This window comes from Salpingoeca rosetta (assembly GCF_000188695.1).
Source record: "Salpingoeca rosetta unplaced genomic scaffold supercont1.3, whole genome shotgun sequence".
NCBI lineage: Eukaryota > Choanoflagellata > Craspedida > Salpingoecidae > Salpingoeca > Salpingoeca rosetta.
In genome coordinates this window covers 1724005-1736504 of record NW_004754931.1, presented here as the reverse complement: position 1 = coordinate 1736504, position 12500 = coordinate 1724005, and the positions used below count along the sequence as shown (strand labels likewise).

The 12500-nt window shown below is 62.7% G+C and overlaps 2 protein-coding genes across 2 annotated transcripts in view; both read left to right on the top strand.

Annotated features, from left to right (window-relative positions):
- PTSG_11807 (uncharacterized protein) overlaps window positions 1–8720 on the top strand; it is a 13235-nt gene extending 4515 nt beyond the window's left edge. Inside the window, exons 14-21 of the mRNA XM_004997869.1 lie at window positions 104–211; window positions 444–545; window positions 778–976; window positions 1291–4818; window positions 5120–5808; window positions 6008–6147; window positions 6311–8385; window positions 8619–8720. Of these exons, the coding sequence (XP_004997926.1) occupies window positions 104–211; window positions 444–545; window positions 778–976; window positions 1291–4818; window positions 5120–5808; window positions 6008–6147; window positions 6311–8385; window positions 8619–8683 (6906 nt within the window). The 3' untranslated portion in view covers window positions 8684–8720. The remainder of the gene's footprint in view (window positions 1–103; window positions 212–443; window positions 546–777; window positions 977–1290; window positions 4819–5119; window positions 5809–6007; window positions 6148–6310; window positions 8386–8618) is intronic.
- Window positions 8721–9113: 393 nt separating this feature from the next.
- Window positions 9114–12500, top strand: part of PTSG_11806 (uncharacterized protein) — a gene marked incomplete at both ends in the record, with an annotated part of 14232 nt that continues 10845 nt past the window's right edge. Inside the window, 4 exons of the mRNA XM_004997868.1 lie at window positions 9114–9146; window positions 9342–10286; window positions 10557–10700; window positions 10910–12490. Coding sequence (XP_004997925.1) covers window positions 9114–9146; window positions 9342–10286; window positions 10557–10700; window positions 10910–12490 — 2703 coding nt within the window. The remainder of the gene's footprint in view (window positions 9147–9341; window positions 10287–10556; window positions 10701–10909; window positions 12491–12500) is intronic.

Below are 12500 nucleotides of genomic sequence, written 5' to 3'. Positions count from 1 at the left end.
TTCACAAGCTGGCACACATGAACTGTACAATGCAATCAGCCTTACTTGTTCGTTCAGGCCGCTCACCCTTATTACTATCATGCACACTTTGTTCTTGTCACAGCTGGTTCTGGACCACATTGACCTGTACCTTCTGCCCGTGAACAGCTTCAACTCCCTGCTTGCGCTCTCCATCAACCAAGAAGTCAGCGCCGGGTCCCTTGCCTACAAGGTGCGTCCATAGTGCGTGCCCAGGCGCGTTTTGTTTCCTTGCGCATGCACAATTTGACTCGCACATATCCTGCTGGAGGACTCTACCTCGTGCACAATATGATTCATGGCGGCGCCCAACTGCTCATCGACAACCATCTCACGTCCCACACCAAACCTTGTCTGCCCGCCTCCCAATGGTTCTACGCTCCTCGCGTTTGTCCACGCCTTTGCCCAACTCGTCACACCTGCAGGTGCCGCGTGACTTCCCGCCTGGCAAGTACTGGATTGTGGCGACACACACGGCTGACGCATCACTGCAGGTCATCGGCTACACCCCAGACCGCGCCAACACGGTGAGTCGTTGTTGACTTGCAGTCTTCGTTATGCGCTTGTTTGCCGTTTGTTCATGTCCTCGCACGCACGCATGCACTCGCAAAACCACGCACGAAACAACGCACGCGCGCGCAAAGCTTGCGTACACGCCCCCCCCCTTTTTTTTTTTTGCCGTATTCCATCATGCCACTCACACAACGCCATATCCACGCTTGTATTGTCCTCCGCCACCCCATCCCCGCCTGCTGCCAGATTGGCGACACGGGCTTTGAGATCTTCCAGGAGGACTGCCCTTCACACGACAGCTGCGAGGACACAGAGTACTGCGACGCAGACGGCAGCTGCTACCCCTGCGACGACTGCTTCCGCACAGGCGCTGCCTTTGACGGCACTTGCCCGCAAAAATGCGGCACTGGCACCGTCATGGAGTTTGGCACCTCAATCCCCGACGGTACGTCACGTCATATGCTGCCTTGCCTTGCCGTTTTCTATTTTTTCCTTTACTTTTTTCTGTCCGCACATGAATGACGGCGCCGCGCACGCGCCTTGGGTTTTGTGGTTTGCACATCGTCAACGTCTCGTGTGCGCAGTCCCTTCATAGCGCTGTTGCCTCTTGCCCTTACATCACTCCCTATTCGAGGAAGGGGGGGGGGATGAACTCCCCCTTCCCCTCCCCCAACTCGCGATGGTTCTCGCTCTCGCTCACATTCAAGCACACCCACACATGCGCTATCCACCCTGCCCAACCAACCAACCAACAAACAGGCCCCGAGGCTGACGCGAGCGGCGTGATTCTGGAGTTCATTCTGCCGCAGTGCCCCGAGTTCAAAGCGCTGCAGCACCTGACGGCGACGGAGACAGTCAAGCCCGATCCGCCGACGTCCAACGGCGACCCGAGCGTCATGAGCAAGCGCCTGCGCCGGCACATCACCACGCTGGCCTCGGTCGTGCGCGGCGTGTTTGGCGACGACGCCTACGTGCGCGTGCTGGAGGCGTATGTCGAGCCGCCAGCAGACATCTCGAAGGCCTCGCTGCACAACGTTGGCCGCGCCGCCCGCATCACCATTGAGGGCGTGCCGGACGACTTTGCCAGCGACCGCCTCGGTGTGCTTGGCGGGTTGGCTGTTGAGGCCGGCTTTGACTACGTCGCCTACACCAGCCGCGACTCCCTGTACGTGTCTGTGATTGCAGACCAGTGCCGCCAAAACCTTGATCTCGTGTTTCTGCTCGACGGCTCGGGCTCCATCGAGTCCACCGCGCTCGGTGGTGCGCCGGGCACCTTCCAGGACCGCGTGCTGGCGTTTGTGTCGCAGGTCACCACCTACTTCACCATTGGCGAGCACGACACGCGCGTGGCCGTGGCCACGTTTGCCAGCGGCGCCACCGTCAACATCCGCCTCAACGACCACTTTGACGGCGACGCCCTTCGCGACGCCATCGCCGACATCCCCTACCCGCAGGGCCAGACGTACACGTCCCTTGGCCTGCGCGCCGTGCGCCAGGACATTCTCACGGAGGCCAACGGCATGCGCCCGGCCTCTGAGGGCGTGCCCCGCGTGCTGGTTGTGCTGACGGACGGTAACTCGCAGCCGTCGTACGACCCGGCCACGGAGGCGTCCATCCTGCACGACCAGAACGTCAACGTGTTTGCCATTGGCGTTGGCTCCTCCATCTCCCAGTCGCAGCTGGAGGACATTGCCAGCGACCCGGACGCGCGACACGTGTTCAACCTGCGCTCCTTCTCCCTCATTGGCGACATTGTCGACGCAATGAGCGCCACCACGTGCGACGCCCCCGCCGTCCTCACCGCCGGCGACTCCGTGTCCTCTGTTGTCCGCCCCTGCGAGACGCTCTTCTTCCGCCCGCTCTGCGGCCAGATCACCAACCTCAACATCGAGCTCAAGTCTGAGCGCGGCGCAGCTGTCATGTACGTCGCTTTCAACAACCAGCACCCGTCGCCCTTTGACTATGACTTTGCCGTCACGGGCACGGACGAGCTGAAGCGGCTCACGCTGAACCGCTCGCCAGACGACACAGACCCCGTGTACATTGCGGTGCAGGCCAACGTGCCCGCGGCCTCAGCCGATGACGAGGACGCCGCCTTGGCCGGCGTGGACTTTGTGCTCACCGTGTACAGCGACATCTTCCCCGGTGTTGCCGACACGGTTGTGCAGGTGGCGGAGGACCGCCCCGTTGGCACCGTCATCTTCACGCCGCCGGCCACGCAGCTCGCCGACCCGCAGCCCGTGTTTGAGTTCAGCCTCGTGGGGCGCACGGACGAGCAGTTTTCCATCGACGCCACCACGGGCGCCGTGTCCATTGCGCGCCCGCTGGACCACGAGCTCGTCTCCTCGTACAGGCTGCGCATCTCCGCACGCGCCATTGGCCTCCCCTGCCTCACCGGCGCCATCGACATTGTTGTCAGCGTGATTGACGTCAACGACAACGCGCCCGTGTTTGCGCAGTCGCTGTACCAGGTGGCCGTCGACGAGGGCCGCCCGCGCAACACGCTCGTGCTGCAGGTGCAGGCCACGGACGCCGACTCTGGCGCCAACGCCATGATTGTGTACTCCCTGGCCACGCAGAACGTCCCCTTTGCCATTGATGGCGCGAGCGGCGTCATCGTCACCACGGAGGTGCTCAACAACGACGTGCAGCAGGAGTACCAGCTCGCGGTGGTTGCCTCGGACGGCGTGCGCTCTGCCACGGCCAAGGTGTACGTCACCGTGAACCCCGTGCCCTGTCCGCTGGGCACGGCCTCTGCCACGGGCACGCTGCCGTGCGTGGCCTGCCCCGACGGCACGTTCCAGGACGGCTCCGCCCCCGTTGCCGACACCTGCTTCCCGTGCGGCTGCGGCGAGGGCGAGTACGCCACGGGCTCCTGCACCCCCAAGCACAACTATGACTGCCGCAGCTGCCCCGTGTACTCGTATAGCGAGGCTGGCTCCATCCAGCTTTCCGACTGCGAGTGCAAGGACGGCTACTTCAAGATCGAGGACGAGGGCACCAACACCTTCTTCTGCGCGCCCTGCACAGAGCAGTGCCCCGCTGGCTCCTACCAGACGGCCGCGTGCAGCCCCAAGCACGACATTGAGTGTGCCCAGTGCACCAGCACGTGCCCGAGCGGCCACTTCCTGAGCGGCACGTGCGGCGGCACGTCCAACTACGAGTGCACGCCTTGCGCCACCTGCCAGGCCGGCCAGTTTATCTCCTCGCCGTGCCAGGTCACGGGCAACCGCGAGTGCAGCGCGTGCACCACCTATGCCGACTGCGAGCAAGGCACCGAGTACATTGACGGCCTGTGCACCATGGGCACAGACACCAGCAGCCCCAGCTGCCAGCCGTGCATCGACACGTGTGCCCCCGGCGCGTTCCTCACGGGCGAATGCGGCGGTGCAGACGGCACCTCCCGCACACGCTGCCAGCAGTGCACCGTGTGCACGACAAGCCAGTACCTGGTGAGCGACTGCACCGACGACGCCGACCGCCAGTGCGCCGACTGCGTCACGGAGTGCGACGCTGGCTCGTACCTCGTTGGCGAGTGCAACCCCATGTCCACCGACGCCCCGCGCTGCGAGCCATGCACAACCGAGGAGGATTGCGAGGACAACGAGTACCTCGACAACGGCGTGTGCGGCGGCTCCAGCACCCCAGAATGCCAGACGTGCCACCCGTCGTGCCTGGCATGCGACGGCCCCGGTCCCGAGAGCTGCACCGACTGCCCCTCCGGCACCAGCCTGCACGAGGGCGCGTGCCTTTCAGAGTGCCCCCTCGGCACGTACTCTGTCGACGGCGAGTGCCAGGCGTGCTCCAGCAACTGCCTCACTTGCAACGGCACCAGTGACACGTGCACGTCCTGCGACACGGCGGCCTCCTTGGTGCTGCACGACTCGGAGTGCGTGAGCGTGTGCCCCGACGGCTTCTTCAAGGACTTTGCCGGTGGCGTCTGCCGTCGCTGCAAGACCTGCTCTGGTGGCACGTACAAAGTGGGCGGCTGCCAGGGTGCCACCAACACCCAGTGCGAACCCTGGAGCGCCGAGTGCGTCCCTGGCGTGTCGTTTGAGTCTGTGACACCGACACCCTCCAACGACCGCGAGTGCACGATGTGCAAGACGTCCTGTCCCGCTGGCGAACAGCTCACTGGAGAGTGCATCACTGAGGACCGCACGTGCGTGCCTTGCCCTTCAGGCACATACAAGGAGGCTGCCGGAGGCCAGGCGTGTGTGCCTTGCCCCACCTCCTGTGCACAGAACGAGTATTTGGACGGCACGTGCACCGTCACCACCTCAACCGGTACGACAGCCCTTGCATGCTTGCATATGCGGATTGTGTGCGTGTGTGTCTCTGTGTGTGTGTGTGTGCGTGCGTGTGTGTGTATGCGTGTGTGTGCGTGTGCGTGTGCGTGATTTTGGTTGACCTGGGTTGCTTGCGTTGTCGTGCTGTTTGACATGTGCTGCATCAACCTTTCTTTGTCCAGTTCACTCACACAAACACACATTCACACACGTTAACGCACGTTGCCACGCACGCACATCTACGCACACCCCACCCACCTCAACCCCCACATGTGTGTGTGTGTATTCTCTTTTCACAGTGTGCCGGGCGTGCACGACCGAGTGCGAAAACGACATATATCTGTCTGGAACGTGCAACGGCACCCGCAGCTACCCCACCTGCGAGGAGTGCTCGACGTGTGGCGAGGACCAATATGTGTTGCGGGCGTGCAGCTCTGCAAACGGCGGCTCCAACACCGTGTGCCGCGACTGCACGCAGACGTGCCCAGAGGGCCACTACATGTCTTCCCCTTGCTCCGCCAACGCCGACGCAGTGTGCACGCCATGCACGACCGCAGACGCGTGCCTGTCGACCGAGGTCCTCATCGGCACATGCGGCGGTACCGAGACAACGCAGTGCGTGCCCTGCCACCCGGAGTGCCTGACCTGCTCTGGCCCCTCCGCCAGCAACTGCACGTCGTGCGAGCGCGGCGTCTTCCTCAGTGGCACCGAGTGCCGGACAGAATGCGACCTCGGGTTCTACCCAAGCACGGCCTCTGGCGAGTGCGAGCTGTGCCACCCGTCGTGCCGCGACTGTGTTGGCGCCACGTCCACTGCTTGCACCTCCTGCAACAGCCCGCTCTTCCTTCTTGGCACGGAGTGTGTTGCTGGCTGCCCCACGGGCTACTTTGGCGATACCACCAGCCAGACTTGCCGTCAATGCCGCCAATGCCCAACGGGCACGTACAAGACGGGCGGCTGTGATGGCACACAGGACACTGTCTGCACCGTGAGTTTTTGGGTGGAGACCTTGTGTTTCCTCGCGAGCATGTTTGTGTGTGTGTGTGTGTGTGTGTGTGTGTGTGTGTGTGTGTGTGTTCACTCGCTCACTCACAAGTCATGTCGCACATTTTCTCCTTCCTTTTCTGCCCGATTCATCCTTGCTCGGCTCGTTTCTTCAATTGTACACTCATTTCCTGTCACAACAGATGTGGACGCCATGCGCTGTTGGCGAGTACGAGGTTGTGTCTCCCACGGCCTTCCGTGACCGCGAGTGCGCCGCCTGCCGCCAATCGTGCCCAGCAGGCTCTGAACTCGTTGGCGAATGCGGTGGCCCGGAGGGCACAAGGTGCGTTTGCTCGTGTGTGTGTGTATGCATGTATTGTGACAGCAGTTCCTCCTATTTTGAGCCTTGTCCTTGAGCCACCACCCCCGACTTACTCACCATCACTCACCCACACTTCCCAATCCAAACAACCAACACACAAACACCCCTCCCCCCGGCCACACAGCAACCCCTCGTGCGAGCCGTGCGATGCCGGCTTCTTCAAGGAGGAGCCTGGTGCAGGCTCGTGCCAGGCCTGCCGCACGTCGTGCGAGGCCGGCTCCTTCCTCACGGGCCAGTGCTCCACCACCACCCAGCCCACGTGCCAGCTGTGCAAGTCGTCGTGTGGGCCCGATCACTACCTGACCGGCGTGTGCGAGGGCCGCCAGGACTTCACGTGCGAGGCGTGCAACACGTGTGAGGAGGGCGAGTACGAGGTTGCCCCCTGCCTCGGGTCTGGGCAGAACAGGCAGTGCGCCACGTGCCGCACGTCGTGCCCGGCTGGCCAGTTCCTTACCGGCATGTGCCAGGGCACCACGCAGCCGCAGTGCATGTCCTGCCGCACGCAAGAGGACTGCGCAGAGAACGAGTTTGTCAGCGGCGAGTGCGGTGGCGCCGACGGTCGCCAGAACCCAACGTGCGAGTCGTGCGATGGCTCGTGCGCTCGCTGCGACGGCTCCGCCCCCACAGACTGCGTTGCCTGCAGCGGCAGCCTCAGCCTGGACACGGACACGGGCCGCTGCGTCTCAGACTGCAGCGCTGGCACCTATGCCGCGGACAACGTGTGTGAGGACTGCGACCCCAGCTGTGCAGCCTGCTTTGGCGGCGCCTCCACGGAGTGCACCGCCTGCTTCCCAGACACCTTCCTGTCCAACGGCCGGTGCGTGGCCACGTGCCCGCAGGGCACCTTTGCCAACGCCACCACAGGCCGCTGCCAGACGTGCTCCCAGTGCCCCTCGGGTACGTTTGTCGAAGCCGCCTGCACCACCACCTCAAACACCGTGTGCACGGCGTGGACGGAGTGCGCACCGGGCACGTACCAGTCGACCGCGCCAACCACCACCAGCGACCGCGTGTGCTCCACGTGCACCACAACCTGCCCCGCCGGCCAGGAGCTCAGCGTCTCCTGCACGCCCACGCACAACGCGCAATGCACCGCCTGCAACGCCGGCACGTACAAGCCCAGCAGCGGGCCCCAGGCCTGCCAGGCGTGCGTGCAGTCTTGCAGCGAGGGCTACTACGTCTCCGGCACCTGCACCGCCACGTCCACCCCCACGTGCATCCTGTGCACGTCCACCTGCGCTGAGGGCTTCTTCCTGCAGGGCGAGTGCGCGGGCAGCAGCAACCCGCACTGCGAGGCGTGCGACACGTGTGACATTGGCAAGTACGAAACGCGCGCTTGCACGCTGAACAGCGACCGCCAGTGCTCCGCCTGCACCACGCCCGACGCCTGCGCACAGGGCGAGTATCTCGATGGCGAGTGCACGCCCACGTCCAACCCGCGCTGCAAGCCGTGCACCACGACCTCCCAGTGCGGCGCAGACCAGTTCCTCGCCGGCGAGTGTGCGGCGGATGCCCCAAACCCCACCTGCACCACGTGCACGACGTGTGCCGGTGACGAGTACGAGGCTGCCCCTTGCACGGAAACGTCCGACCGCCAGTGCGCCAAGTGCACGGACGCGTGCCCGAACGGCCACTTCCTGACGGGCGCCTGCCCAGGCAGCCTGGCCGCAGACTTCCCCCGCACCGTGGTTGTGGACGGCGTGACGTACGCTGCCCTCGATGCCACCTTCCCTGAAGACACGTCCACGTCCTGCCAGGCGCAGGCAAGCTTGCCTTCTGGCTGGTCGCTCGTCACCAACGTGGACGTTGCGCGCGATGTGGCTGCTCAGCACCCGTGGGGCGCGTCGTGCCTTGTGGTGAGTGCCGAGCATGCGTTTGCCACCGCCAACTCTGCCACCCTCAGCCCTGGCGACGCGTGCCACTGCGACGAGCAGCTCGGCTGCATGACCTCCAGCAGCAGCGGGCTTCTTGGTGTGACCGCCTGCCCCCGCCGCATCCTAATGCAGTGGGCACCGCCCGCGTGCCAGCAGTGTACCTCCTCCTGCCCGGACAACCACTTCCTCGACGGCGAGTGTGGCGGCCGCTCCAACCCGGTCTGCCGCCCTTGCACCGTCTGCGAGGAGGGCTTCTACGAGACGGTTGCCTGCACCCACCTCGACGTCGGCACACAGGACCGCGTTTGCGAGCCATGCGTCACAGGTGCGTGTATTGTGTGCTTGGTAGTGTGTGTGTGTTCATGCACGTGTTTTTGTGTGTGTTTGTGTGTGTGTGTGTGTGTGTGTGTGTGTGTGTGTGTGTGTGTGTTTTTGTGTGTGTGTGTGTGTGTGTGTGCATGCACGTGTATGCGCTCCACTTACAGCTCGCTGCTCGACAACATGGTTTTGTTCCACTCACACAACCCTGCTCCTGCTCCTGCAATTCGCCATTTGCAGAGGACGACTGCGCTGAGGGCGAGTACCTGTCTGGTATGTGTGGCGGCACTTCAACGCCTACTTGACAGGCATGCACAGAACTCCTGCCAGAAGGCTTCTTTCGTCAGCGGAACATGACAGCGTACATTCAATCAATAACATTTGGGGGGGGGGGTGAATATGTACTGCCCTATGTGCTCGGTTCCGACGTGCGCGTCAAGCTGACCGGAAATTTAAGACAATGGCACGACACAGGCTATTATGTGTTATCCTATCCTGTTTTATCGAATTATGGTCCGCCTGAACGCAACTAAATGGAGCTGCGCATGGATGTAGAGTCGAAGCAGTTGCACACTCCGTATTGGTAGCTTTAAGCAAATGCATCCTGTCGTACCGACCCAAAAAGCCGCAATAAAGTTCACACGCTGGATGCTTCGAGAGTCCTCCCAAGACGCTTCCCCAAGATAGTGGCCTGCAAGAACCGTGCTTTACTATTTTCTGAATTTAATTATACCTATGTGTACTACTTGGCGGCGCCGAAGAAACAAAGTGCAACACATTGCGAGAGTGGAAGAAAAAATATACCCCCCCTTTTTTCCGTTCTCTGTCTGTCTGTCACACGCACACACACACACACACGCACTCTCTCTCTCTCTCAATCACTGTAGCACTCATTTTACCGCTTGTTCGCTGTCTTTATGTTTGTGAACTCCAAATGCTGCGTTCTTGTTTCACGCTTTGCAGGGCACGTCTAACCCGGTGTGCACGCAGTGCTCACCGTGCGCGGAAGGCGATTCGTTTGAGGTGTCTGCGTGCTCTGCGACTGCCGATACGCAGTGCCAGTCGTGCACCACATCCTCCGACTGTGACCTCAACCAGTACCTCTCGCAGCCCTGCACGCTGTCGACCGATGGCGTGTGCACACGCTGCACACAGGTGGGCGACTGCGACTCTGGCTTCTACCTCGACGGCGTGTGCACAGAGACGCAGGACGCCTCGTGCCAGCCATGCCACCCGAGCTGCACAGAGTGCGAGGACGGCACTGCGCAGGGCTGCACCGCCTGCCCCGAGACGCTTGCGCTTGATCGCATTGGCTTTGGTAACGTCGGTTCCTGCGTCAGCTCGTGCCCGCCCGGCCAGGCTGAGGATGTGGCAGCCAACACGTGCGAAAACTGTGACAGCAGCTGCGCCACGTGCTCTGCGCCTGGCGACGCCACCAAGTGCACCTCGTGCACGGGTGTCCTCTTCCTCACCCCGAGTGGCACCTGTTCCTCATCCTGCCCAGCTGGCATGTACGGCAACGCCACCACCAACACCTGCGTGTCCTGCACCGCCTGCGACACGTCCTCCTCCTACGAGAGCAGCCCGTGTGGCGGCACAGACAACCGCGTATGCTCCGACCTCACCATGTGCCCGCCAGGAACACACGTGATTCAGCAGCCAACAGCAACCAGCGACCGTCGCTGCGGTGATTGCGGAGAAGGCACGTACCAGCCAGCCTCCAACCAGGCCATCTGCATTGTTTGGGCCGAGTGCCACCCGCAGGAGCAGTACGAGTCTGTCGCGCCAACATCCACCTCCAACCGCGTGTGCACAGATCTCACAGAGTGCACACCTGGTGCCGAGTTCCAGCTCACCGCGCCCACTGAGACTTCGGATCGCGTCTGCAAGGCCCTCACCACGTGCAAGGTTGGTCTCATTGTACACTTGTCTACTTGTGTAAGCATCTTTGATTGTGCATGCAGGTGCTTGTGAGTGTGTGTCCTTAGTGCGTCTCCTTTGTGTGTGTGTGTGTGTGTGTGTGTGTGTGTGTGTGTGTGTGTGTGTGTGTGTGTGTGTTCTTCAGTAGCATTGCACGTCCTCTGCCATCACCCCTCTGCCAACATAACTGTCACCCTCACATCTACTCCTCATTTTGTTTTGCTTGTCTCTGTTTCCCTTCATGGTCCTCTACTGCAGGCCAACCAGTGGCAGTCCATGGCTCCAACAGCGACCACGGACCGCCAGTGCACAAACTTGACCGTGTGCGCTGCAACCGAGTACCAGTCCATGGCTCCCACAGACACATCTGACAGGCAGTGTGAACCCATCACCCAATGCCAGGTTCGTGCCTCACACGTGGATGTCTGGGCTCTTACTTCATCCTCTCTGAACGATTTGCTCGCTCGATGTTGTCCTTTCTTTTTCCCTTGTATTTCATCCCCCCCTTCCCCTCCTGTAACCAAACAAACGAACAAATGGTGTGCGCATATCTCGCCTCACCTCACCCCACCCCGAATTTTATTTTCCTTCTGCTGCCCGTTTTGTGACAGGCGCACGAGTACGAGAAGACGGCTGCCACCCCCTTCAGCGATGCTGTGTGTGAGGCCATCCGCAACTGCACGCAGAACGAGTACCAGACACAAGCGCCAACAGCCACGTCCAACCGCGCGTGCGCTCCGCTCACCACATGCGACTTTGAGACGCAGTACATCTCCACGCCGGCCACCCCAACCTCCAACCGCGTGTGCTCCGCCCTGCGCTCGTGCTTCCAGCACGAGTTTGAGTCGCAGCCGCCAACCACAACCACCAACCGCGCGTGCACGGAGTGCGCCATGTGCGGCTCCACGCAATACGAGCGCGCAGACTGCACCGCCAACACCAACCGCGTGTGCGAGGACCTCACCCAGTGCAAGGCGTCGCAATTTGAGGCCGTGCTTGCCACCCTCACCTCGGATCGCGAGTGCAGCAACTGCACTGTCTGCGGAGACAACAGCTACACCGTGAGCCCGTGCAGCAACGTCGCCGATACCGTTTGCGATGGCTGCACCACCTGCCCCATGGGCTCGTTTGCTGCCGCAGCGTGCACCGCGACCAGCGACACAGACTGCCAGGCGTGCGCCACGTGCGACGCAGGCTTTTTCGTCTCCTCGCCCTGCACACAGGGCTCGAACACGCAGTGCACGCGCTGCACCACGTGCCAGCCGGACGAGTACCAACAGGTGGCTTGCTCGGCCAGCGCCGACGCCCTGTGCCAGACCATCACCAACTGCACCCAGTCCCAGTACCAGGTGAGCGCGCCCACGGCCACCACCAACCGCGTGTGCAGCGCTGTGCGCGAGTGCACCGCTGGGCAGGAGTACGAGACGCAGGCTCCGACGGCCACGTCCAACCGCGCCTGCGCCCCGCTCACCACATGCGACTTTGAGACGCAGTTTGAATCGCAGGCGCCAACAGCAACGAGCAACCGCGTGTGCACGCCGCTGTCGTCGTGCGACGCTGAGACGCAGTACGAGACCCAGGCACCGACACAGACGTCTGATCGCGAGTGCGAGGGCCTGGCGACGTGCGTTGCGGGCGAGTTTGTTGCCACGCAGCCCACGCCGACGTCGAACCGCGTGTGCGCCAGCTGCCCCGCAGGCACGACAGACCATGACAGTGACAGCGAGACGGCGTGCGTTGCGTGCCCGGCGGGCCACTTTTCAAGCGCAGGCTCCATCGGCCCTTGCTCGCTGTACATGTGCCCTGCTGGCACCGCCGACACGGACAACAGTGCCAGTACCCCATGCGAGGCGTGTGATGGCACTTCGTCGTTCCAGCCCGCAGCGGGCCAGGCCGCATGCTTGCAGGCGACCACGTGTGTGGCTGGCGAGGAGGAGCAGGACGCGCCAACCGCCGTGAGCAACCGCGAGTGCAGGCCATGCCAGCTCGGCGTCACGTACAAGGCACAGCCGGGCCAGAACACCACCTGTGCAGCGGTGCGCACCTGCTTGGCTGGGGAGGAGCAGACGCTTGCGCCCACCCTCTCCTCCAATCGCGTGTGCACCACGTGTGGCCCCGGCACCTTCAAGGCCGCTGCTGGCCAGGCCCACGGTCTTGCATCGCCACCCAGAACCTGCGCCCCAGGCTTCCAGGTGTGTGTGC